Source organism: Labeo rohita, chromosome 19, assembly GCF_022985175.1.
Source record: "Labeo rohita strain BAU-BD-2019 chromosome 19, IGBB_LRoh.1.0, whole genome shotgun sequence".
NCBI lineage: Eukaryota > Metazoa > Chordata > Actinopteri > Cypriniformes > Cyprinidae > Labeo > Labeo rohita.
This window is the reverse complement of record NC_066887.1, coordinates 20,296,619-20,322,797: the sequence shown is the minus strand read 5'-3', so window position 1 is coordinate 20,322,797 and position 26,179 is coordinate 20,296,619. Positions and strand designations below refer to the sequence as shown.

General features: G+C 33.2%; 1 protein-coding gene across 1 annotated transcript in view; it reads left to right on the top strand.

Moving 5' to 3' along the window:
- The window catches only part of eif3hb (eukaryotic translation initiation factor 3, subunit H, b), an 81,928-nt gene that overhangs the window by 54,715 nt on the left and 1,034 nt on the right, over positions 1-26,179 (top strand). Inside the window, exons 4-7 of the mRNA XM_051135964.1 lie at positions 903-1,002; positions 4,321-4,470; positions 19,233-19,353; positions 22,316-22,448. Coding sequence (XP_050991921.1) covers positions 903-1,002; positions 4,321-4,470; positions 19,233-19,353; positions 22,316-22,448 — 504 coding nt within the window. The remainder of the gene's footprint in view (positions 1-902; positions 1,003-4,320; positions 4,471-19,232; positions 19,354-22,315; positions 22,449-26,179) is intronic.

Sequence of the window (26,179 nt, the reverse complement as noted above, 5' to 3'; positions counted from 1 at the left end):
TTTCTGTAGTATTTACTTCACCTCAGAATCATTTTATCAGTGTTGCAGCACTCTAGCAGCCACTTAGCAACACACTAAAAACCACTCAACACCTCACTTACTACAATGCACCACACTAAAAACCTCTTTGAGCATCACAGCAACATTACATTAGCAAGCCCTAGTCACATTTTTTTAGATCTATTTTCACTATGCGCTTCTGCGCAGTTTTGTATTTGTGTTTTGTTTTTATCATTTCAAGTTGTGTACACTGTTGTTGCAAAAGACAGTGTGGATGGCATTCAGCAGTGGTGCATAAATACATCATCAGACCTGATATTGATTCAGTCCACTCCATTTCAACAGGTACTTGAAGAAGACTAACTGAATCTTACCTGTGTCTAAGCAGATCTTGAGATTTGTTGTTTTAGGTTGTCACTGGGGATGTTTCAAGACAGTATGAAAAGACTGACGATCATCTTTCCACGGTGTCTAAATGCATTTAAAATCAGAACAGAACCGTGCTATAAATCCTGCCTTTGGATAATGGATAACGGGCAGAGCTGACTGGCAAGTTTGCCTATCTTCAACAGAACATTAATGATCTTTTTTTCTTTCTTTTTTAGCTCAAAATGTCAGCCTCCTGACAGTGAGATCAATCTACTTTGACTGGCTGACAGTTGTGTTCCCTTGGTAGATTAACATATGCTGCATCTTTTCAAACTTCATATCTTCAATTTTACCTTTCCTACGGTTGTCGTAACAGCCTTTACTGCCTTTGTTTTTTTTGCTCTTGCCAAAGATGTTTATCATTTTTGAAGCTTATAGATAGTCCCCTGTGTTGAGCAAGTCAGAGCACTTTGGTTTGTTACTATCTTCAGAAAGGACATCCATGTTTCCTCTTTGGTTCTCTTTCTCTGTAGATCCCATCAAGACAGCCCAGGGTTCTTTGTGTTTGAAAGCCTACAGGTTGACCCCCAAACTCATGGAGATCTGTAAAGAGAAGGATTTCTCAGCAGATGGGTAAGCCTTTAAATCCCTGGGACTCAATGAAGTTAATACAGATGAACTGTGTGTGTGTGTGTTTACTGCAGTTGGACTGATATTAAATATAAAATTTTCTTTAAAGGGATATTTTTCATTTTTAAATGTGTAATATAATTAGCGCATTAACACAGGTGGTTAATTTTTCCAGTTTAACGGCATTAAAAATATTTAACGCAGGGGCGGGGCTAGCGTTGGCCACTACATTCACAACTGCTGCTTTTCTCTCTTTTTTTTCTTGACAAGAATTGCATTTGTTTAGACACAAAACGTTGTCATGACCACATCAAAAAGGAGACTTCAGACGTGTACTCCACTTCACCTCAGTGACAGGCGCTAGTCAAATGAGCACAGAAAATGTACAGTTGACAAAGGAGCTTCAGTAGAACAACACTGAACTGCAGATGAGATGTTGCCAGGCCATATGTCAGTAAAAACAACATTCCTGTCAGCCATTACACTGTGCATGTAGTGCATGCTCTTTTATCATTTCATATTAAAGCGTAAATGAAGCTACGAGCATGCATGTCAGATCCGTGTCTTTTTCAGCTGTGGCTGCTGTGATGTCTGTTAATCAAAGATAAAAAAGAAGAAAGAAAATCAATAACTTTTGTAGCTTTGAGGATTCATCTATATTTAATTCAGAATTTAGTGTTTGATAACTGTATTCAGTTTCTGTATATTTCCTACTTGCTTTAGGGCACAGGTAAATAAGACATTTGTTATAATAGGTTTATGTGAATATAGTTTTAAGTTCACTTAAATTAGAAGGTGTTATTTTGTAAAGTCTAATAAATGTTACATTTTGATAGCTCTCAAATATTCTGTGGCTATAGTCAATATTTAAATATTAGGGGGGAAAAGCACAATTTCCTAGAGACATCAGTAATATAGTGATACTCAACTTCAGTCATAAAAAAAGATATCATTACACAAATATAAAAAATATACTGTCTTTATGTTGTTTCAACATCAATTTCAAGATTGAATGTAAAACTACTGCAGTATAAAAGTATATTTAATGTTAGTTGGGATTAAATGTTTATGTTAATGTATTTATTGTTAATGTTAGGCAATTTATTTTTTTTTAAAGGGGTCATCGGATGCAAAACTCACTTTTACATGCTGTTTGAACATAAATGTGTTTTGGCAGTGTGTGTACACAACCACCATATTATGATAAAAATCCACCCAATGGTATTTTTGTCATTTTCATAAGAAATATCCCCTTTTTCAAATCAAGCCATTCCCAGCTTCTTGTTGGTGTGACGTCACACCGTCAAAGGCAGCTCCCACAATAGCTGATTGACACGGCCGTCTTACCTTAAACCCACCCTGACTGAACTGTAACAGTCCGACTCCGACTGCCATTATGTCGACTCTGGTGCAGGGGAAGACAAGAATGTTTCCGATTGAGCAACTGAAGTGTTCTGTTGTTGGTTGCAATAGGGTTTTTCATTCATCTTTGCAAATCGCCTTTCTTAATAATGTGCTAGTTAGCAAGTTTAGCGGCTAAATGCGGCTAACATAAACAGACTGGCTCGTCACTCCACAGAAGAGAGGGACGGGGTGAGCAGAGCTCATTTGCATTTAAAGGAACATGCAATAGAATGGCTCGCTCTGAACAGAGCTGATTTTGACAAGGTAAAAAGGGTATTTTGAGAAATTTTAACCATAGTATGTTATAGACTTCGCATTAAGACCCTAAAGAATCATATCAGCTTGTGGAAAATGAGCATCTGATGACCCCTTTAATCGACTGACAGCACTAATTTTATTATAATATATTGTAATTATTACTCTATGTTGTTCCTAAATTTATTTCTAATAGCAATTCCAGCTGCAGTGTTGAACCGATTCTCCGTTGAGAGTCTCCACTTATCCTGTTTACTTGTTGCAATATTGTTGCAATATAATTTATATATTAGGGGTGTAACGATACATGTATTTGTACCGAACCATCACGGTACTGGGATCTCGGTTTGGTGCATGAGGCCTTACAATGAATATAGGCAATTTACCCTCAGTCCAGAAGGTGGCGCCCGCAGTAATGCAATGCTGTTTGATAACCACCAGCAGAAGAACAGTGAATGCCAGGAAACGAGTTGTCAAACGAGTTGCGCACTCAACTGTCTGTGAAATGGAGCTTTGTGCTCTTGTATCCTACCTCTCTCATTCGGCACAAATACAAATGTTTCATAATATTTCCATATTTGCGATGCATCCAAATGCTAAAGTATTATTTATTATGTAAATTATAGACTTTGTACTTCAGTCGTTTTATGTACCTTCAGTGTGTTTTTTTGACCAACATGGTTTTTAGCTGGTTTTGCATATATATACACACATATATATATATACACACATACAGAGAGAGAGAGTATTATATATAATATATATTATATTATATTATATTATATTACATTATATTAAGTTATATTATGTTTTTTTATATATGACTGTATATTCTTCCAAAATTTATTTCTAAAGGTGTCGAATAGCTTTTTTTATTTTTTTCTTATTTTACTTTTTAAGTTAGTTTATATTATTGCAGACAAAATTTAGCCTTTTTGTATTGGTGAATGTTGGATTGGCTGGGAGTCTGAATAGAAGGTCCATTCCCTTGTTTACTTCATTCTTCTTTGCAGTTTGGCTTAAGATATTCTCTTAAAATTCTAATCTGAAGATCAAAACAAAACCTGCCTTTTGAAATCAGTTGACTAATCAGCCTAGAGTACTTGTCTAATGGAGCGATTAGTAATGGAGAAGAGTTGAAGTCATCCAATCATTTAATTAGGCTGATCAGTTCACATAGTGCCTCTCACTCCCACAATGCAGGAGACTCGACCACAAGCAGATCCAAATGAGGGGCATAAAGCCAGAAACTGATTGGGAAAGAGTAGGAGGAAGTAGAAAGGGGGTTTAAAAGAAAGATAGCGAGAAAGCACGTTAGTAGTGTTTTGTCTTTATACACAACAAACAACAGGACATTTTGTCTTGATTGGTTTCTGTTTATTTCAGTGTCATGCTGGGTGGCCCTGGCCACTTTGAAATCTGATTGGGCCACAATCCTGCTTCTTTTGATTGGCTGTGATTATGTCAAATCGCACAGCTTTTTCACTTTCAATATGACCTGACAAATTGCTTGAAACTTGACGTATTGTGCCTGTTTGCTGTTATCAAAAATATGATGTCAAATCTTTGACATGGTCACTTCCAAATTCTAACAATGAATCTGTAAGTGACCGCTGGATGGATGGAACAGTGACGATGAAAATCTGTTTTCTGTGTGTGCAGGCTGAAAAAGGCTAGCGTGGGTTTTGAGCACATGTTCGAGGAGGTACCCATTGTCATCAAGAACTCTCATCTCATCAATGTTCTGCTGTGGGAGCTGGAGGACAAATCCACTGCTGCAGACAAACACGAGCTCCTGAACCTTTCCAGCAGGTCTGACCACACACACACACGCTATACAAGTGAAGTATTTCCTAATGCGAATGAGGATGTGTGTAAATTTATACTAGTGCTGAGATATCCCTAATGATGCTTGCTCACATTAGCAGTAACTCATCTCTGATGAGGACTAATGAAGAGGTCAGTGCCGCCCAGGTGATTTGCTCCTAAAGGACGCCTGCTTTTAATGGCCTTCATGCTAGACTATCTAAATAAAAGGCTTTTGCTAACAGTGAAAGTGTTCGTTAGACAGTCCTCAGACTTTTTACCTCTTGAACTTGAAGTGAACATTCAAATATGGCAGTTCACAAGCAGCTTTACTCTTCGACTCTGACAGAAGCTAGACATCTCTTACCTTTATCTGACAGAACAAATGTGGGGATGAATTTAAAGACACGATTTCTAGGAAGAGTTTAAAACCTTCTCTGTCTCGAAATTCCTTTTTTAAGCACTGCTGCAGCCACCAAAACGTCAATTCTCCAGCACTTTCTCTGTTTTCAACAATAACATCTGAAAACATTTGCTGACAGTTGTTAAATCATGTTTTTGCAGTGTTTCTGCTTTTAAGAGTAATCCATAGGTTTCAATTTCTGTTTGTGAGGACAGTGATAGGTTTCTGCAGCAAAATAAAATATTAAAGGGATAAGTTACCCCAAAATAAAAATTCTGTCATTAATTATTCACCCTCATGTCGTTCCAAACCCTTAAGACCTTTAAAGTCATCAAAGTCAGATAACACAAACCTATTTTATGATTTGAAACAATACCACTCATTAGCACAGGCATAATCTAATAAATTGTTTTATTAAGATATTTCTTTTTATAAGAATACATTACAGGAAAGTGTAAAGAATTTAAAAACATGAAGTGTTTCTCATGTTCTGACCATAAAGAATAGTATAAAACCACAATTAACAATCTGATTTCTACAACTTTCACTTATGAAAAAAATCTGCCTTTAAACTTAAGAAATAAAGATTTGAAATTTATTTTGATAATTATTGATATCTACTGATATGAGAAATTTATCATGAAGTTTTTTGGCTATATCGGCCAGCCCTATATTAAGCCCATGAATTTGTTGAATATCAGAAGTTTATTTGTATAGTTTTTCTTTTTCTTTCTTTTTTTTTTTAAGATCAGCACTCTCCACGTAAAACTGGTCATGCAGACCAAATCATAAGTCAAAGCGATTTAAAACTTGAAGGGATGGTAGTGCTCACACCACCTACAACATGACCAAGGCTCGCCCCAATTGGCATGACGGGGCGCTACAGCTATCATGAATATGAAATCGCTAAAATGTCAGTCGCAGGCTAAAGTGTCTTATGATATTGGAATCCTTGGCTCACGCCAGACAAAATGCATGCCTCAGATTAAATTGTGAGCCTGGAGAAATGTTCGAGTATTTTGCATTTTTCAAAAAAACCTACTTTTTGTTCAAAAAACATGGCCAATGAACTTTGAGCACCTGTTAGACAAGGTTAATGGAGACTGATCAGAATGAAACTCTTCGGGCCTGTTCGACTCACGGCCCCAAAGGTCTGAGAGAAATTTGGAAGAAATCAGCCACTGGGGAACAATAAAGCATTTTTCAAGGGTGTAAACGATATGTACAATATTCATATCATACAATAGAACACCTCATTCCAGACAGCTTTGCCTCTAGAACCACTGCTGTCAGTCAAATCGTTTGATAAATGTTTGAGAACATGTAAAAAAAACGTGCTTTTGCAAACTAGGTCTAGGTTTTTCGCTCAATCAGGAAAAAAAACACTGCAGTACAATTCTCTGGACTCTCTAGGTCAATAATTATTAAAAAATGTTGAAATTTACCCTATAACGAGGTAGTTTAGAAAAGGGGCCTGTCCAAATTTACCCCAAATCCTATAAAGCCTAAATCAGGGGTGGCGAACTCCAGTCCTGGAGAGCCGCAGCCCTGCAGAGTTCAGCTCCAACCCTAATTAAAACTTACCTGCCTGTTGCTTTCTAGTAACCCTTCAGACCTTGATTAGCTTGTTCAGGCACGTTTGATTAGGGTTGAAACAAAACTATGCAGGGCTGCGGCTCTCCAGAACCGACGTTCGCCACCCCTGGCCTAAATGAAAACTCGAAACTTCGTGAGACCTGCTGAGCACATGCAACAGGTGATTCTAACAAGCATGCAAAGTTTTAAGGAGATCAGACCACATCAGGCGCTAAAAAACATAATATTTCTATGGTGAATTAACTGGGTTTGCCAAAAATGCTTTTTTAAATCATTGATTTAGGTGGCTACAGGCTTGCTAAATAATGTCTTTTTTCATATGTACTTAAATGCCTCAAAGCGTTTGAACCCCGGCAATCGCTGCTTTAAAAATAAAAGCTTTTTGTAACTCTCTGTTCATCAGAGAATCCTGGAAAAAGATTTGACAAAAATATTAATCAGCACTGTTTTCAACATTGATAATAAAAAATGCAGCAAATCAGCATATTAAAATCATTTCTAAAGGATCATGTGACACTGAAGTGGAAAATATATTTTTTTTTGTTACTGTTCAGTACTTTCCCACTTGTGGGAAAAAATATTCTAGAATTGTTGGGGGAAAAAAATTCAAATGAGTTTCCTCTTACCCTCAAAGAGATGGTTGTCATGTAGAACCTGTCTTATTTTAACCTTAATACTAGATGTATTTGTAGACCCTGCACTTTTCTGTGACTCATGACATTGAGGGTTTAATGATGCTGGGTTTGAGTATTCTTGTGTAAACAGATAAGCTCTGTTTTGCATAGGTCATAACAAAGAGCAATCTCCCAGAGCTTGTTAAATCAGTACGCAGGAGGTCAGGCAGCTAAAAGAAGCACTGCGTTTGGGAATAACTGACACATTAAATATAGTCTAAATTAGCTTGAATGATAAAATGACAGTTAATATCTACTCACAGGTTTTGGGAAAGATACAAGAGATGCAAGCAACACCATTTTCACTCTCATTTTGCATGGCTGCCTTGATCTTCCATCGATTTGAGTGGTTTTTAGTAAGGCTTGTTTCGTTCTGCTTTGCTCCATATGAACAGCTCCTTTCTGTGGAAAAGTGTGAAATACAACATCGAGAAATAGATGTTAATATGAGCGCTTTGAAGAGGAGCCGGCTTGCTTTATGAATGATCGTTTTCTATAGATCATTGTGCTGGTCAATTTTCTTCTCCAGTTCCCCTGTTTGTCACGGTCGACCCTCAGTGATCTCGCAGATGAGACAATACATCAGACGCTATCAATATTTCACACACTTTTATTATTTCATTTCTTTTCCACTCTCGTTTTTTCTTAATTTAAATTTGCTCGCCATGTACAGCTTGTAAGGCTTGTGCGGGGATGGGAGGGGGAGGTGTGAGTTTCCAATTATCATTTTAATCTATTAATTATTTTCGGAGCAGCTATGGTTGAGATGATGCTTTTTGGGACAGAAACATTAATTTTTGCTGGTGCTTTTCAAATTGTCAAAGGTCCAAGAGGGGTTTGAAGGTCTTTCTCAGCTGACTAAAAAGGGAATTTTATCTTTTTAATTTGTCTCTCTTAATTCGGCCTGCCAGATTTGGTTTTTCCACATGAAAGGAGAAACCTTCGTCGCACTGCTGAGGACTTGAAAGAATACATTCATAATTACCTCCCTCTCTGAAACTAGAGGTTCACACGCGCATACACACAGATGCGTAAATGCTCGTGCATTGGTAGATGACAAAAATATCAGCCAGCATTATTTTTGAAGCATTTATGTATGTGAATGTTTAAGAAAAATGTACTTAAATTAAATTAATCATTTGATACAATGCACTTATTGTGCACACACATGGTTTTACATTATACTTATATTCTTATAATACCTGCATGTAATTACATCTGTAATTAATTTCTGTAGTTACACTGTTGACCATACCCATATCTTACCTCAGTAGCAGCAAAAGTGTTTTGCAATGCAATATGAATGCAATAAGTACATTGTACTTATTTTTATTATTTTTTTTATGTACGTGCATAGTAGTTAAGGCCACCTAATATAAAGTGAGACTGGAAAAATATTGTATGTATTTTAGATCCTACAACAATTATTTTATTTTATTTTATTTTTTAAAGAGGGCTTGGTTTCATAAAAATGGTGTGAATTTAAGTGAACATATTTTTTTTTTGTAATAATGTTTATCGTATTAAAATAAATCAATTAATAATTATTTGGAATATTACATTCCTGATATAAAGTGGGGCTGGAAAAATATGTATTTTAGATCCTACAACAATTATTTTATTTTATTTTTTATTTTTTTAAATAATTAGTTTGTATTACACTTATGCTGCAGGTAACATATATACAAAGTAGACTGTTTTTTTGTATAATTTGTATTAATTGTAGCATGATTTTATCATTCTGACAACTCTAACTGTATACTTTAATGTTTAAAAATAATTTTAAAAAAGATTATTAATTTTTTATCTGTCAAAACCTGCATGCCTACCATTTAAATAAGTAAGGACACCCTATTTTATTTTATTTTATTTTATTTTATTATTATTTTTTTTTATTTTATTTACACACAAACATTTTTTAACGTTTTATCTGCTGTGACAGTGTCAACATTTTTCCCCTTTTTTAAACCAGTAAAGACACCAAATTTTAGTTTATTACATTTAATTTTTTGTTTATTTATATTTTTTAATGTTTTTTATGTGCCGTGCATACCTACCATACATGTTTATAAATACAATTTTTTCCTTTTTTTATATCAGTAAATTATGAATTTCTTATAATTCTTTTCTCCAGTTTCCCCCCCTCTGTCTTCTCTTTTATTCTCTCTGGTTTCTCTCTCTCTCTGGACATGATTTGCTCTTTCTTTAAACAGCAAAATACCAGAGACACTCACAGACAAGGCGGATTTATCTGTGGCTTTTCTGTTTCGTTATTTTTCCTGATTTCTTTTTTCGTCTTTTCTCCCTTCCTCCCTCCCTCTCTCCGTCGGGTTCTCCACATCTGTTTAAGTTATCTCTTTGCAGTCTGGTGTTACCCTAGAAACCAAAGCAAACACTGAACCACTGCAGCCTTACTAACACAATACCTCCCTGTCTTTCCTCTCTCTCTCTCTCCTTCTCTTACTCTCTCCCATCCTTCCCAGCAGGCTCACTCCTCATCTGGGGGCGAAATTGAATTGCATTTCTTTCTTTTTTTTTTTTAGCTAAATGAAAAAAGAATTATGAGTTTTACAGTATTTTGGCTTGAGGTTGTGATTTGGGTGGGTGTGTGAGAATCTGTAAGTCTGGGGCGGCAACAGCCCCAATTTAAAATGAGCTCAACCCTCTGGTGGGTCCAGTGCTAACCCTTCTCTATTCCTTTTATTATTTTCTTCTCTTTTTCTCTACCTTTTCTCGGCACCCCGGTTTTCTGGCTCCCGTAAATAGTTTGTGCGATATACATATCAATGTCTTTAGTTACCACAGTGATTTAGACTCAAGTTCTGTACAGTATATATATCACCTCCCAGATATATATATCTTAGTTGTTGCGCAAAGCTTGGATACCCAGAATACCCTCATGAGCAGGAGTTACTTAATCTGAAAACAAAATCAGCCCCCATTGGGTTGTGCCAAATCCATCATGGCTGTCAATACAGTGGTGTTAGAGTTCCATCTGGCCCGAATGTGGCTTCCCAAACCGCTAAACTGTATGATCCACTATCCCAGAGCACTCAGGGTGGACTTCATTGACTCTACTCAATGATCTGGACACATCATTGGAATCTGTTTGGCCTCAAGTCTCTCTTTAATTGGCCAGGAATGAGAGCGGGCGCCTCTGATCATTTCCTCCACATAAATCCAACAAATCGTCACTCTGGTAGATTCCAGTAATGCGGTATCGCTGTTGCTTTTGTAGAATAAGAGGGGTGTCTGTGAGCCTGCGATGTTTTTGTGCTTATCCTAACCAGACATGACGCCATAACGCAGTGAGTGATAAAAGGTATCTCTTTTTTTTTAATCTGTGGTGTTATTCAGCCTGTTTTGTTGGTCACTTTTTATTTACCCGAATGATGTATGAATGATTGTGAATCACACAATGAGAATTTTTTGAATAATATACTGGTTGTTGTTTTAACATGCAATTACATGAATCACACAGGAATGGTTCAAGTTTCAAAAAAGACACCAAATTGTTATTTAGTTTATTATTTATTTTATTTCATTTGTCATAATGTTTAGTTTACAAAATCTGAATAATTCTGAATAATACACTGGTTGATTTTTTTTCCATGCAACTACAATGAATCAAGAATGGTTCAAAAAGCTTCAAAAAGGACAACAAATTTTATTTTATTTTATTTTATTTTATTCACCTAAAATTTAGTTTACAACAAATGAAAAATTCTGAATAATGTACTGGTTGCTTTTTTCCATGCAACTACAATAAATCAGGAATGGTTCAAGTTTAAACAGGACACCAAATTTTATTATTTTACTTTATTTTATTTTTCAGTTTAAATTATTTCATTTTTTTATTTTATTTTATTTTATTTTATTTTATTCATGTCTCTAATATTTAGTTTATAAAATAAGAAAACTTCGGAATTCTGAAATTCTAAGTAATTTACTGGTTGCTTTTTTCCATGCAACTACAATGAATCAGGAATGGTTCAAGTGTCAAATTTGTATTATTTTATTTTATTTTATTTTATTGTGTTTTTCAGTTTGTTATTTTATTTTATTTATTTTTTTACTTATTTTATTTTATTTTATTTTATTCATGTCACCTAATATTTAATTTGCAAAACAAAAAAAAATCTGAATTCTGAATATTGGTTGCTTTTTTCAAATGCAACTACAATGAATCAGGGATAATTCGAGCTTCACAAACGACACCAATTTTTATTTTATTTTATTTTATTTTATTTTATTTTATTTTATTTTATTTTTTATTTTATATGTATTATTAAATTTTTAGTTTTCAGTGTAAGTTATTTTATTTTATTTTATTTTGTTGTATTTTATTTTATTTTATTTTATTGTATTGTATTGTATTGTATTGTATTTTATTTTATTTTATTGTTCAGTTTATTTTATTTGTTTGTTATTTTATTTTATTTATTTTATTTTATGTATTGTTTCATTTTTATTTTTCACTTTATTTTATTTCATTTATTATTTTATTTTTTATTCATGTCACCTAATATTTAGTTTTCAAAATATGAAAAATTCTACAATTTTGAATACTAGTTGCTTTTTCCATGCGACTACAATGAATCAGGAATTGTTCAAGCTTCACAAAGGACACCATAATTTTTATTTTATTTTATTTTATTTTATTTTATTTTATTTTATTTTATTTTATTTTATTTTATTTTATTTTATTTTATTTTATTTTATTTTATTTTATTTTATTTTATGTCACTATTTTTTTATTTTTATCTAAATCTACGAGTTTAAATGCCTGAAGTCATACAACTCAAGAACTGACTCATAATCATAAATAATTTTGACTGGATTTGTAAACCGAATCATCAAAATAATTGAGATCTAACTCAAAAGAAAAATTTGTTCCTGAATCAGGCTAGCTACAGTGGAAGTCACCCTTTTGTTTTGTTTTTTGTACACAAATCTATTTAGATTTAAAATAGATAGATTTAAAATACTTTCAATATACTGAAAAAAAAATTAAAAGAACATTTAATTTATTATATTATAGTGAAGTAACCAATATATTATTTAAAAATGCTCTTTGTTCCTTAAAACAAATTTACTCATACAGTTCTGGAACAATGTTAGGGTCAGTAAATATGAATTTTATTTTTTTGGGATGAACTGTGCCTTAATATATTGTTTCTTTTAGTGTAGACAGAAAAATTATGTGACGCTGGTCTTGTCTTGTTAGGATAAATTGTCTGTTTCATTGCGGACAGACAAATTACTTGTCATGTTGCGTCTGTATACTGTGTCAACTCGGTCTCTCTGAAATCCGTTGCTTTGTCGTAATTTTTTTCCCCAAAGTACACGTTTTCATGGTTAATCAGTACCCCTCATTGTCTGTGACACATTACTGTCATGTGTTAAGATAAGTGGTTTAGACTGACTTGCGCTGGTTCATTGTGAGTTTTGGCCAGCGCGTGCTGCGTTATGCTGTCGTGGTTTGCGATGACTCCAGATGACCTAAACCTTCCGTCAATAGTGCTCTGAAATAGGACGGTGTGATTTTAATGAGTCACCTTTCTCCTGTGGTTCAGCTTTTACTGGGACACCACATTCACCAGTCTGACGCTCACCTCATGAGACTCCATCACTGACGGGTTCCACTTACCGTCATGGATGGTGTTTTATTTCCTAATCAAATAATAGATAAACAACTTCCAACCGTTTTTTTAAAGGGTTGTTAATATTCACTGAGTCATTTGAGACTGCAGTCACTGCCGGTTTATTCATGAAGCCCATTTTAGATCGGCAGAGTTTTGTTTTGATTTGTTTGTGTGTGTTTCAGACAGAGCGAGAAACAGAAATGGTGAAATGTTATTAAATATGTTAATGAAAGCCAGGAGATGCAGATAAAAATGTAAGTGTGTTTCTGAGCTTTTGCTGTTTGTGGCTTTACTTAGCTGTAATTTAGGGGCAACAAATTAAGAAAATTAAGGTTTTTGAGGATAACATTTCAGGATTTTTCTCCGTATAGACTTCAGTGGGGATCAATGGGTTGAAGGTTTAAATTGCAGTTTCAATGCAGCTTCAAAGGGCTCTGAGAAATCCCAGCTGAGAAATAAAAGTCTTATTTAGCGAAACGATCTGTCATTTTCTAAAAAAAATACAAATTAGAATACTTTTTAACCACAAATGCTCATCTTAAAATCCTTTTATTCTCTAGCATTGAAATAAACAATATTATTATCATAAAAATTAATGTAACAATTCAATAAAAAAACTTTATTCTTAATTGATATTTTTGTCTTGTTTTAAGGTAAAATATTATTTAAAATTAGATTTTATTTTATTTTATTTTATTTTATTTTATTCACCTAATATTTAGTTTTCAAAATATGAAACATACTGAATAATATAATGGTTGCTTTTTTCCATGCAACTGCAGTGATTCGAATGGTTCAAGCTTCAAAAGGACACTAAATTTTATTTTATTCTAATTAATTTTAATTTTAATTTAATTTAATATTTAATTTAATTTAATTTAATTTAATTTTTTATTCACCTAATATTTAGTTTACAAATTATGAAAAACTCTGAATAATATACTGGTTTCCATGCAACAATCAGGAATGGTTCAAGCTTTATTTTATTTTATTTTATTTTATTTTTTATTCAGGAAGTTTGTGGCCTTGCTAAAAAAATACTGTATAAAGGGATGGGATTACTATGTAAAGGTCATGTTATACCATAGAACAATTTCGTAAAGTTTTCCTAAGTAATATTTTTGTCTCGTTTTAAGATGAAATATTATTGAAAATCAGATACATTTTGCAAAATTGCATATAATTTTTTTTTCTAGCTCATTTTTTCCAAACCAAGTGAGGGTTGTGCTTAAAACAAGGGGGAAAAATAAGATTAAGTAAAATTTGTATTAGCTTTGTCATTACAGGAATACATGTTTAAATATGTTAAAACAGAACATTTTTAATCAAAGTATTTTGAAATACATAGTGAGGATAAGAGTCTTCGATAAAATTTTAAATGGTAATATATTATATTTGTAATTAAGAAAAGCCCAATTTATATATATAATATAATATAATTATGTAATATAATACAGTATATTATATTACATTATATTATATTTTATATATATATAAATATATATATATATATTTATTTATTTATTTATTTTTGCGGCATGGCTTTGCGTTTTCTTGATTTTTATTTATTTTATTTATTTTTTGTTATGTCACTCCACAAAGGTAAAACAGCGATGTACGGACGATTTTGAAGTTGGAGGAGGAAATTAAATTTTCCAGTCTTTCCACTGGGTCAGTACATCTGCCTACTTCTTGCATGACCTTTCCAATGTGACTACGTAGTGCATGAAGTCAAGCTGGTGCAAGACGAGCATTTGTGGTTAAAAAGTACATCATTTGTTATTTTTTTTTTAACAATGACCAATCGTTTTGCTAGATAAGACCTTTATTTCTTGGCTGAGATTGCGTGGAGCCATTTGAAGCTGCACTGAAACGGCAATTTGGACCTTCAACCCACTGATCTCCACTGAAGTCTACTATATAGAGAGAAAAATCCTGAAATGTTTTCCTCAAAAACCTTAATTTCTTTTTGACTGAAGAATGAAAGACATGAACATCTTGGATGACATGGGAGTGAGTAAATTAGCATGAAATTTTAATTCTGGAGTCTGGAGTGAACTAATCCTGTAAGTTACTGAACATTATGGGTCATGGTTTGTTTGTTGAAACTGTAATTAGCTTTAATGGTAATAAAGTTTACTATTATTTTCTGCTGTATGCATACAACACTGAAAAAGTAATTCTGTTGTCAATGCAACAAACATTTATTTGTAATACAAAATATTCAAAATACAACTTACATGGTCTGGAAGAAATAACTATGCACAGCAAATTTAGCATGTAGGCGTGTGTAAGTGAACCCACATTGTTGTCTTTCTGAAAGCATACAAAAGGCGTGTGTGTTGTATGCGGGTATATACCGTAAGAGTGTGTGTATGTGAGATTCAGATAGCGAGAGAGGGGAAGATCCATAGAGCTCATTGGACTCTGAATAATGAGGTGCATGGTAAAAGATGGAGGTCATACAGGGATGCCTGCCCTCATTCATCAGAGCTGGCGCGCCTCCACAGAAAGACTCTTCAGAAACATTAAAAACTGCTTCCAGGGCCACACACACACACATTCCCTCTTTCTCTTTTCTCTCCACAGGCTTGCTTTGTTGCCAAACTTGCAGAGCCAGCAAACTCTATAACTTGCCCTGTAGGGGCAGTTAAAGGAAACAAAAAAATCTGTGTATGTGTTTTTTATTTATTTTTTGCTTCAGAGTCCAGTTAAGCTGTGGTTTACAGTACGGTCTTCCTTTTAAATATACAGTGAGCAGATTTCCTGAAGTCGTGTCGTCTTTTTTGTTCGCTGCTGTTTTTTTACGGTCATCAGTCCTAATCTGAATTTGTGTTCCTTTGCAATCCACGGTCTTCTGGGTCTTGTTCTCTGTGTTTTGGAAATGTAGTTGAGGGTGCGTCTACGGTTTGCCGCTGTACTTCTGAAGTGTCACAACATCGTATATCAACTGTAAATCAACAGGAGTAGAGCCTTGCTTTTGTAAAACATTTTATTTTAGTACGCAGTAAATTTGCCTGTCACCTCACCTGTTAACAAACGCCTTTTGGCATGGATTTGATGAAGCGATCTGTGTATACTAAAGCCACAAAGCCCATAATAATGTAATGATAGGAGGGATGTTTTTAATTTATTAGTATTGGTTAGTATTGGATATTAAATATACTTCCTCATACATTTTTTCCTTTACCTTCATTGTTTGTTTAGGTTAAAGTGTTAGTTTCCCCAAAAATGAAAGTTTTGTCATTAATTACTCACCCTCCCGTAAGATCTTCATCTTCAGAACACTAAATCTAAGAGCTTTCTGACCCTGCATAGACAGCAATGCAACTGACATGTTCAAGGCCCAGAAAGGTAGTGAGGACATTGTTAAAATAGTCCATGTGACATCAGTGGTTCAACCTCAATTTTATGAAGCTACGAGAATACGTTTTGTGCACAAAGAAAACAAAAATAACAACTTTATTCAGGAGTTCATATGGTGGGTAATAAAGTTCATTAGCTGTTCCAGGCTTGTTGACCAGGTCATAAAGCTGTTTTATTTCTGGTCCAAGATCCTAGCTTGGACTGGGTAATGACCAATTTGGCGAAGTTGCAAAGAAGACTAATCTGGTTTTATCTGGATTTTTCCAGTGGCTAATGAGAGATTTCTTTATAGTGCACGTAGACCTTACAAGTTGACTTGGTGTTAACATAAATCTGTGTGGAAGTTCACCAGGGTATACATGTTCATGCATGATAGAGAGCTGCTCCTGGTTTGTCCGCACCCCCCGGGATCTCACTTCCCTACATACGTCCAGCATTTTTCTTCAAGATTAATGGAACATGCTGGCGAGGCTAATTTGTTGTTAATGGGGTTTACCAAGAACAGATAAACTGCTTTTGAAGACATTTTCCCAATCTTTGCTCCTATGGGCTGCTGTCCCGCTATAAAATATGAATATCATTCTACTACAGTTACAGTGGGACCTGTTTTGCATATCGCGTGGTACATGCAAATGAGCTTGATGTATGCGGAATGTGATGAATTATTAATGAAGAATCCATGTTAACTGCTTTTTTTAAGAAATTCTGTTACTCTGTTGATGATTAAGATGTGCTTTGATCATTTGACTTTCCCAGAAGATTTTTGATCTTTATGGCGCTGCCAAGATACTGGAAGAGTTTTACAAGCATACAGGAATTTCAATCCAAATGTGGTGTGAGCAAAAATCCTTTTATTCTCTAGCATTGAATAAACATTATTACCATAGAAATTATATGGAAGCCCGTTTCCCCCAATGAATACAAAATTAAATTCTGACTTTTTTCTTGCAATTGCGAGTTTATGTTTTGCAATTCTGACTTTTTACTTAGTCAGATTTGCAAGTGAGATATAAACTTGCAATTGTAAGTTATAAAATCAGAATTGTAAGACATAAACTTGCAAATCTGACTTTTTTCTCAGAATTGCATTATCCTGAGAAATAAAGTTGTAATTCTGAGAAATAAAGGAAATGACTTTTTCTCAGAATTGTGATTTACTTCTCGCAGTTGTGACTTTTTTCCCCAGAATAACAAGTTTGTATCTTACAATTTGTGACTTTTTTTCTCAGAATTGCAAGTTTATATCTTGCAATCGAGACTTTTTTTCCAGAATTGAGAGTTTGTAATCTGACAATTTGTGACTTTTTTCCTCAGAATTGCGAGTTTATATCTCACAATTGTGACTTTCTTTTCACAGTTGTGAGTTTTTTCCTCAGAATTACGAGTTTTTATGTCACAATTGACTTTTTTTTCCCCAGAACTGCGAGTTTATATCTCACAATTGTGAATTTTTTTCCCCAGAATTAAGAGTTTGTATCTCACAATTGTGACTTTTTTCCCAGAATTGCGAGTTTATATCTCACAATTTGTGACTTTTTTCCTCAGAATTCTTTTTTTATTTGCTCATTTTTCCACACCAAAGGAGGGTTGTGCTTAAAACAAGGGGGAAAAAATTAATTGATCATGTTTAATGCAGGGCTCTATGATTACTTTTCTTTTTAGGAGCACAGTCAAAATTTTAGGAGCACCTTCTAATCAATAATCAAAAAATATTATCATAAATTAGCCTTCCCATTACGAGGTGATATTTGCCTCCTTAAAGTGATTTACAGGGGAATTTTGTTTTTACCTTTGTAATGGCATTTTTCTAACTTTATTAAAAGTATGTAATCTTTTATGTCATTTTTTTTTAATTATATTTTATAAAATAATAATTTTCAAATTTCTAATTAAAACAACAGAGTAAAAACAAGTAGAATAAGTTACCAATCAAATAATATCAGTATTAACAAAATGAATTTGTACTACAGAGGTGGCACAGAAGAACTCAGAAGTGGCTTGTAGGTGTATTTTCATGTTTAATGAGGCTCAGAGATGGCATGAGTGCAATCAAATTCATAAATTCATGTTGATGATAATGTTTTAAATAAAATTTTGAGTATAGAAAAATTTGATGATTTAAATAACTGTCTGCTGTATACTTTAAATGCTTTGGATACTTTAAAAATGAAAATAAAACTACCAGTAGGTGGTGGCAAGTCACTAATTTAATTGCTGAATCATTCATTCATTTGATTCGTTCCAACAGCTGATTCATTCAGGAATAAAGCATAAGAATAAAGAATAAAGTCTTTATAGAATGGGAAATTGAATCATTGACTCACTAGATTAGTTTAAATATGCACATTCATTCATAAACGAAACACCACTGTGTTTGAATGAAAATGTGCAGTGGCTCAGTTGTGACTTGTTTCAAACTATTTTTGAAGACGAAATAGTGTTATAGAGGCAATAGTGTTATACTCAGACAATGTAAGTCACTTAATATTAACTTGTTTATTTAACTGTTGCATTAAATCAATATCTAATTTACAATCTCCATTAAAAATTATTAAAAGCTGTCACTCATCTTAGGTCGCACTGCGGAGCCCTGGTTTAAAGGATGTTTTGATATACTACTGCTCAGACATTTGGGTTCAGTAAGATTTTTTTTTAGCTTTGTCATCACAAGAATTATTTTTAAAATATATTAAAATAGATTTTTTTTTTTTCATTTTTATTTAAAAAAGTTTTTTTTTGCAACATAGCTTTGCTTTTTATAGATATATATATATATATATATATATATATTAACTATTTATGTTTCTATTTTTTGTTGTAATGTCACTCCACATTAAACATTCAGGATGTTTGTGACCTTGCTAAATAATTCAGGATGACTTTATAAATGGATGAACTGTGGACACAAGAATTAGCCGGATATTCTTTTGGTTTAACCTAAATAACATGTTATTAAAAAAATATGTTTGTTTTGTTGTACTGTAAGACAATATGGAACAGAAGCGCTGACTAATTACCAAGCAATCAAATGCACATTCATTATTGCTATTATTCAAATGTCTTCACCTTGTCGTTGCTCTGCAGTACTCATCTGGAGAAGAGCCTGCAGATGCTGATGGACCGCGTGGACGACATGAGTCAGGACATTGTCAAGTACAACAACTACTGCCGCAGTCTCAGCAAGCAACAGCAACAGAAACATCAGGTAATCCATCAAATGGCTACACCTGTCTTTTCATGTGAAGATTTTCCCACACTCTCCCACACCGACGTGAATGATACCTCAAATCATCCATGCTTGTTCAAGGTGTGCTATTATTTTCAAGTGATCAGATTTTCACTTAACAGACAGTAGAAATGAGTTAAGAAAGGAACAGAGCTATATCTTGGGAGCAGAATATTACAGGGACGTGGGAGTGGGCTGTGCACGATTGTGACGCTGATATATAGGGAACGCACTTTTACATGCTTTGATGTGCTGGTGGGATGAGAGCTATCATGAGCATGTAAATGCTAGTTACTGTTAATGGTAGCTTTGCTAGCGTGATGTGTACTCATGGGAAAACAGGTTGTCACCACAAAGATCACAATAAGGGGCTTGCGGAGAGTGAGCATCTGACAAGGCTTGATGTTTCACTCTTGATGTTATGCTCTGTAAGATGTAATTATAATACAGTTGTAATTGATGAAACTGAGCAACTCGAAACCCAGGAATTAGCTCTGAGGCTGTAATCAAAGCTTTGTTTCGAAAACACAGGGTGCACTTTGGAGGGTTGGTACAGTTTTTAGCAATTAAAGATCTTACTCGTAAATTAGTGTTTATTTGCTAATGCACGGAGTAGACAATGGAAAGTGTGATTCTCATGAAAACAGTCAAGAAATGTTTAAATCACATTGTGCCCCAAAAATTTTTGCATAAGGAGATCAAAGAATATTATAAAGGTTGTTTTTACACATCTTGTCTGTAAGCAGACAAATAAAGAGAAATAAAATTTAAAATGATAAAATTCCTATAACTTTAAGGAAAATAATTAAAATATTTGTGAATATTTATTTTTTAATTTAAAAAAGAATTGTTCTATATATACCAGTCAAAAGTTTTTGAACAAAAAGATTCTTAATTTTTATTATTTTTTTAAGAATTCTCTTCTGCTCACCATGCCTGCATTTATTTGATTCAAAATACAACAAAAACAGTAATATTTTGAAATATTTTTACAATTTAAAATAACGGCTTTCTATGTGAAAGTATTTTAAAATGTAATTTATTCCTGCGATCAAAGCTACATTTTCAGCATCATTACTCCAGTCTTCAGTGTCACGTGATCATTTAGAATTTTTTTTAATATGCTGATATGCTGTTTAAGAAATATTTTTTATTATTATCAATATTTAAAACAGTTGAATGCATTTTTTTTTCAGGAATCTTTAAAGCTTTTGTAACATTATACACTATACCATTCCAAAGCTTAGAGTCAGTATAATTTTTTTTTTTTTTTTTTTTGAAAAGAAATTACAGAAACTAATACTTTTATTTAGCAACAATGCTTTAAATTGATCAAAAGTGATGATAAAGACATTTATAATGTTACAAAAGATTTCTATTTCAGATAAATGAAAAAAAAAGAAACCTGAAAAAAATATATTCATCAACATAATAATAATAATAATAAATGTTTTTAAGCATCAAATCAGAATATTAGAATGATTTCTAAAGGATCATGTGACTGGAGTAATGATGGTAAAAATTCAGCTTTGAAATCACAGGAATAAATTACATTTTAAAATATATTCAAATAGAAAACAGTTATTTTAAATAGTAAAAATATTTCGAATATTTAATATTTAAATAGTAAAATATTTTACTGTTTTTGCTGTACTTTTGGATCAAATAAATGCAGACTTGGTGAGCGGAAGAGATTTCTTTAAAAACATTACGAAAACTTACTGTTCAAAAGCTTTTGACTGATAGTGTGTAATTGATCTGCTTTTTAATAAAATTATTACACTTACAGTATGCTCACCAAGGCTGCATTAAATCAAAAATACAGTAAAATCTTTAAAGTCTTCAATGTCACATGACTCAGAAATCAGTCTAATATGCTGATTTGGTGCTCAGGAATTTATTTATTTTTTTAAATTAATTATTTATTATTATTATTTTTAATTATATAATACAATTCCAAATGTATTATTATAATTTTATAAATGTATTATTTTAAATGTACATTTATATAAAATTTATTATAATTTTATATTTTTTCGTAAAACCCCTAAATTTAGGAATGGGTATTGTATATTCAGAAGCTGGTACACATGCAAGAATACGTCATGTACTGAAATTAAGCTGATTTTTCCTAACAAAGTCTTTATGGTCCTGCAAATAGTTTTTATTGTCTCTGTTCAGAGCTTTGGGGTGAAGTATGACCTTGATGTCTTCATGAGGTTCATCCAAGTTCAAGGGTTTTTGTTCATTTTCAAATATAAGGCTGCAAATCTTTCTATTCATGCGAGAGTGTCTGAGATTTTTTTGTGCCACGCAGCCAGCCAAGGCAATCACTAGCATCGTTCACAATCGGCCCGACTGACGCTATAAAGTCAGTGAAGTTAAAAGTGATTTATCGCGTGGCTGTGTATCAAGGTCTGTATGAAACAGGAGAGGCGAGGTAGTAATGGCCTTCCTCGGTGCTGGACTCCGATGCTCTGAACTTTGTGATTGATTGAAGTACATGTGACCTCCCTAAATTCCTCTGATACCGTAATGACATAGAAATTCTCTCTTAATTTACTCATTTTTTTATGTGCTCATCTAATACCTGATGCAGAAAATGTGATTGATTACAAGAAGGCACAAAGGACACAGTGCACTTGCATTATCAGTGATTAGTTGAATGTTTACTCGGATGTTATGGGAAGTATTCAGTTTAGGTTTCCTTTTCATTTTTCATTTTTCTTAGACAGCTCCTCCGCCACACAGTCATCAGTGTCTATTGTTCCAGCTGTCATCTTCACCTTCTTTTAAATACACCATCAGTCTTTTTCTGCCACCTTTCTTGGCCTGTCATGGCTCTCAGAAGCTTTGCTTTAATTCAGGCACCGCAGAGGTTAATAACAAAAGATAGGGACATCAAGTTCAGACTAACCATTTGTTCTTCATCGCTCTACAGTACATTCAGAGACGACAACAGGAGAATGCACAGAGACAGAGCCGAGGAGAGCCTCTGCTTCCTGAGGAAGACCTCAGCAAAATGTTCAAGCCCCCTCAGCCACCTCCACGCATGGACACGCTGCTCATTGCTAGTATGTAATCTTTTAATCTATCTATCTATCTATCTATCTATATAGATAGATAGATAGAAAGATTCAAAATGATGGAAGCCCATCTCTCTGATACAAACTCGCAATTCTGACTTTTTTTCTCAGAATTGTGAGATATAAATAAAGTCATATTTGCGAGATTGCGAGTTATAAAGTCAAAATTGCGATACAGTCACAATTCTGACTTTTTTCTCAGAATTGCATGATATAAACTCACATTTGCGAGTTATAAAGTCAGAATTGAGATATAAACTCGCAATTCTAGGAAATAGTCAAAATTGTGAGATACAAACTCCAAATTGCGAGTTATAAAGTCAGAATTGTGACTTTTTTCTTGCAATTGTGAGTTTGTATCTTGCAATTCTAACTTTTTTTTTCTCAGAATTGTGAGTATAAACTCAATTGTGAGTAATAAAGTCCTATTTTGGAGTTCATATCTCTATTCTGACTTAATAACTTGCAGTTGTGTGTTATAAAGTAAGAATTACGATATAAACAATTCTGACTTCTCAGAATTGCATGATACAAACTCACAATTCTGACTTTTTTTCTTAACATTGTGAGATATAAAGTCACAATTGTGTGTCATGAAGTCAGAATTGTGATATAAAGTGACAATTCTGAGTTTTTTCATGCAATTGCGAGTTTGTATCTCGCAGTTCTAACTTTTTTTTGTGGAATTGTGAGATATAAACTTGCAATTGTGAGTCCTATTTTGAGGGAAAAAAGACCAGTCAGAATTAAAAAGTCAGTATTGTGATATAAAGTCATATTTCTGCCTTTTTTCAGAATTGCGTGATATGCGAGTTATAAAGTCAGAATTGATATAACCTCGCAATTCTAAGAAATAGTCAAAATTGTGAGATACAAACTCCAAATTGCGAGTTATAAAGTAAGAAATGTGATATAAAGTCAAAATTCTGACTTTTTCTTGCAATTGCGAGTTTGTATCTTGCAATTCTAACTTTTTTCTCAGAATTGTGAGTATAAACTCACAATTGTGAGTAATAAAGTCCAAATTTGGAGTTTATATCTCTATTCTTACTTAATAACTCTCAATTGCGTGTTATGAAGTCAGAATTGCATGATACAAACTCACAATTCTGAGTTTTTTTCTTAACATTGTGAGATATAAACTTGCAATTGTGAGTTATAAAGTCTATTTTGAGGGAAAAAAGAATTTATATCTCACAATTTTGACTTAACCCACAATTGCGTGTTATAAAGTCAGAATTGTGATATAAAGTCACATTTTTGCCTTTTTTCAGAATTGCATGATATAAACTTGCATTTGCGAGTTATAAAGTCAGAATTGATGAACTCGCAATTCTAAGAAATAGTCAAAATTGTGAGATACAAACTCCAAATTGCGAGTTATAAAGTCAGAATTGTGATATAAAGTCAAAATTCTGACTTTTTCTTGCAATTGCGAGTTTGTATCTTGCAATTCTAACTTTTTTTTGTTCTCAGAATTGTGAGTAATAAAATCCAATTTTGGAGTTTATATCTCTATTCTGACTTAATAACTCACAATTGCGTGTTAAGAAGTCAGAATTGCATGATACAAACTCACAATTCTGCCTTTTTTCTTAACATTGTGAGATATAAAGTCCCAATTGTGCGTCATGAAGTCAGAATTTTGATATAAAGTCACAATTCTGATTTTTTTTTATGCAATATGCAATTGCAAGTTTGTATCTTGCAATTCTAACTTTTTTTCTTAGAATTTTGAGATATAAACTTGCAATTGTGAGTTATAAAGTCCTATTTTGAGGGAAAAAAGACAATTTATATCTCACAATTCTGACTTAACCCGCAATTGCGTGTTATAAAGTCAGAATTGCTATATAAAGTCACATTTATGCCTTTTTTCAGAATTGCATGATATAAACTTGCATTTGCAAGTTATAAAGTCAGAACTGATATAACATCACAATTCTAAGAAATAGTCAAAATTGTGAGATACAAACTCTAAAAGTTCTAAAGTCAGAATTGTGATATAAAGTCAAAATTCGGACTTTTTTCTTGCAATTGCAAGTTTGTATCTTGCAATTCTAACTTTTTTTCTCAGAATTGTGAGTATAAACTGTCCAATTTTAGAGTTTATATCTCTATTCTGACTTAAGAACTCACAATTGTGTGTTATGAAGTCAGAATTGCATGATACAAACTCACAATTCTGACATTTTTCTTAACATTGTGAGATATAAAGTCACAATTGTGTGTCATGAAGTCAATATGCAATTGCGAGTTTGTATCTTACAATTCCAGCTTTTTTTCTTAGAATTGTGAGATATAAACTTGCAATTGTGAGTTATAAAGTCTTATTTTGAGGAAAAAAAGACTTAAAAAAAATGTATATCACACAATTCTGACTTTACCCGCAATTACGTGTTATATAGTCAGAATTATGATATAAAGTAAAATTCTGACTTCTTTCAATATTGTGTGATATAAACTTGTATTTGTGAGTTATTACGATATGAAGTAACAATTCTGACTTTTTTCAGAATTGCATGAAATAAACACAATTGCGCAAAATGAAATCAAAATTGTGTGGTACTAACTAGCAATTCTGACTTTTTCTCAGAATTGTAAGATATAAACTCGCAATTGCATTTCATAAAGTCAGAATTGAGATATAAACTCGCAATTCTAAGAAATAGTCAAAATTGCAAGATATAGTCAGAATTACGATATAAAGCCACAATTCCAATTTGTTTTCTCACAATTGCGAGTTTGTATGTTTTTTTTTCTATGAATTTTGAGATATAAACTCGCAATTGCAAGTTATAAAATCCGATTTTGAAAGGGAAAAATACTGAGTTTAAATGTCAAAATTCTGACTTAACTTGCAATTGTGTTTTATAAAGTTAAAATTGCGAGATATAAACTCACAATTCTGAGAAAAAAGTCACAATTACAAGTTTATATCTACTTTGTCTTGCAGTTCTGACTTTATAACTTGCATTGCGAATTTATCACACAATTTTGAGAAAAATGCAGAATTGCAAGTTTATATCACGCAATTCTGACTTTATAACTCGCAATTGTGAGTTTGTATCACAAAATTTTGACTTAATTTAAGAGAATTGTGAGTTCATACCTCACAATTCTGAGAAAAAAGTCAGATTTGTGAGATAAAAAGTTGCAGTTGCCTTTTTTATTTTTTATTCAGTGGCAGATTTTTCAACTTATTATTTCATATCATTTTGTCAGGGTTCAAGAGTGTAAGTAGAAATATATGATGTTTACACATTACAAGTTGTGTTTACAAGCTTTAAGTGGATGATTAGTGTCTGCTCAGTAATGGAGGCCAAATCTCTGCTCTTGAGCGATGTGAGGCATCCCAACACAGCGCTAACCGTCTCCTCCTCATTTCATCTCATTTGGATCTGAAAAGATTTGGACTTGTCGCGTTTTCTGTCCTGCGGAGTTGAGATGGAAGGGAGGAAGGAAGGGAGGAGAGGTAATTTATGAGGAACATTACAGGGGCCTTGCCAGAGATTGATTTAAAGCAATTGTTTCTAACTTGTTATGGAGGTAGTATATTATAGATCAGCCGCTGTCTGAGAGAAAATAGCTGGAGGAGGGTGATACGTCTGTCATGTCATCTTGTACCCCGGACTGCTGGACTCTAAGTTATGTAACTCTAGAGTCATGCTGTTTACTCAGCAACATGCGGTTTCTGACTTTGAACGTTCATGGGATTT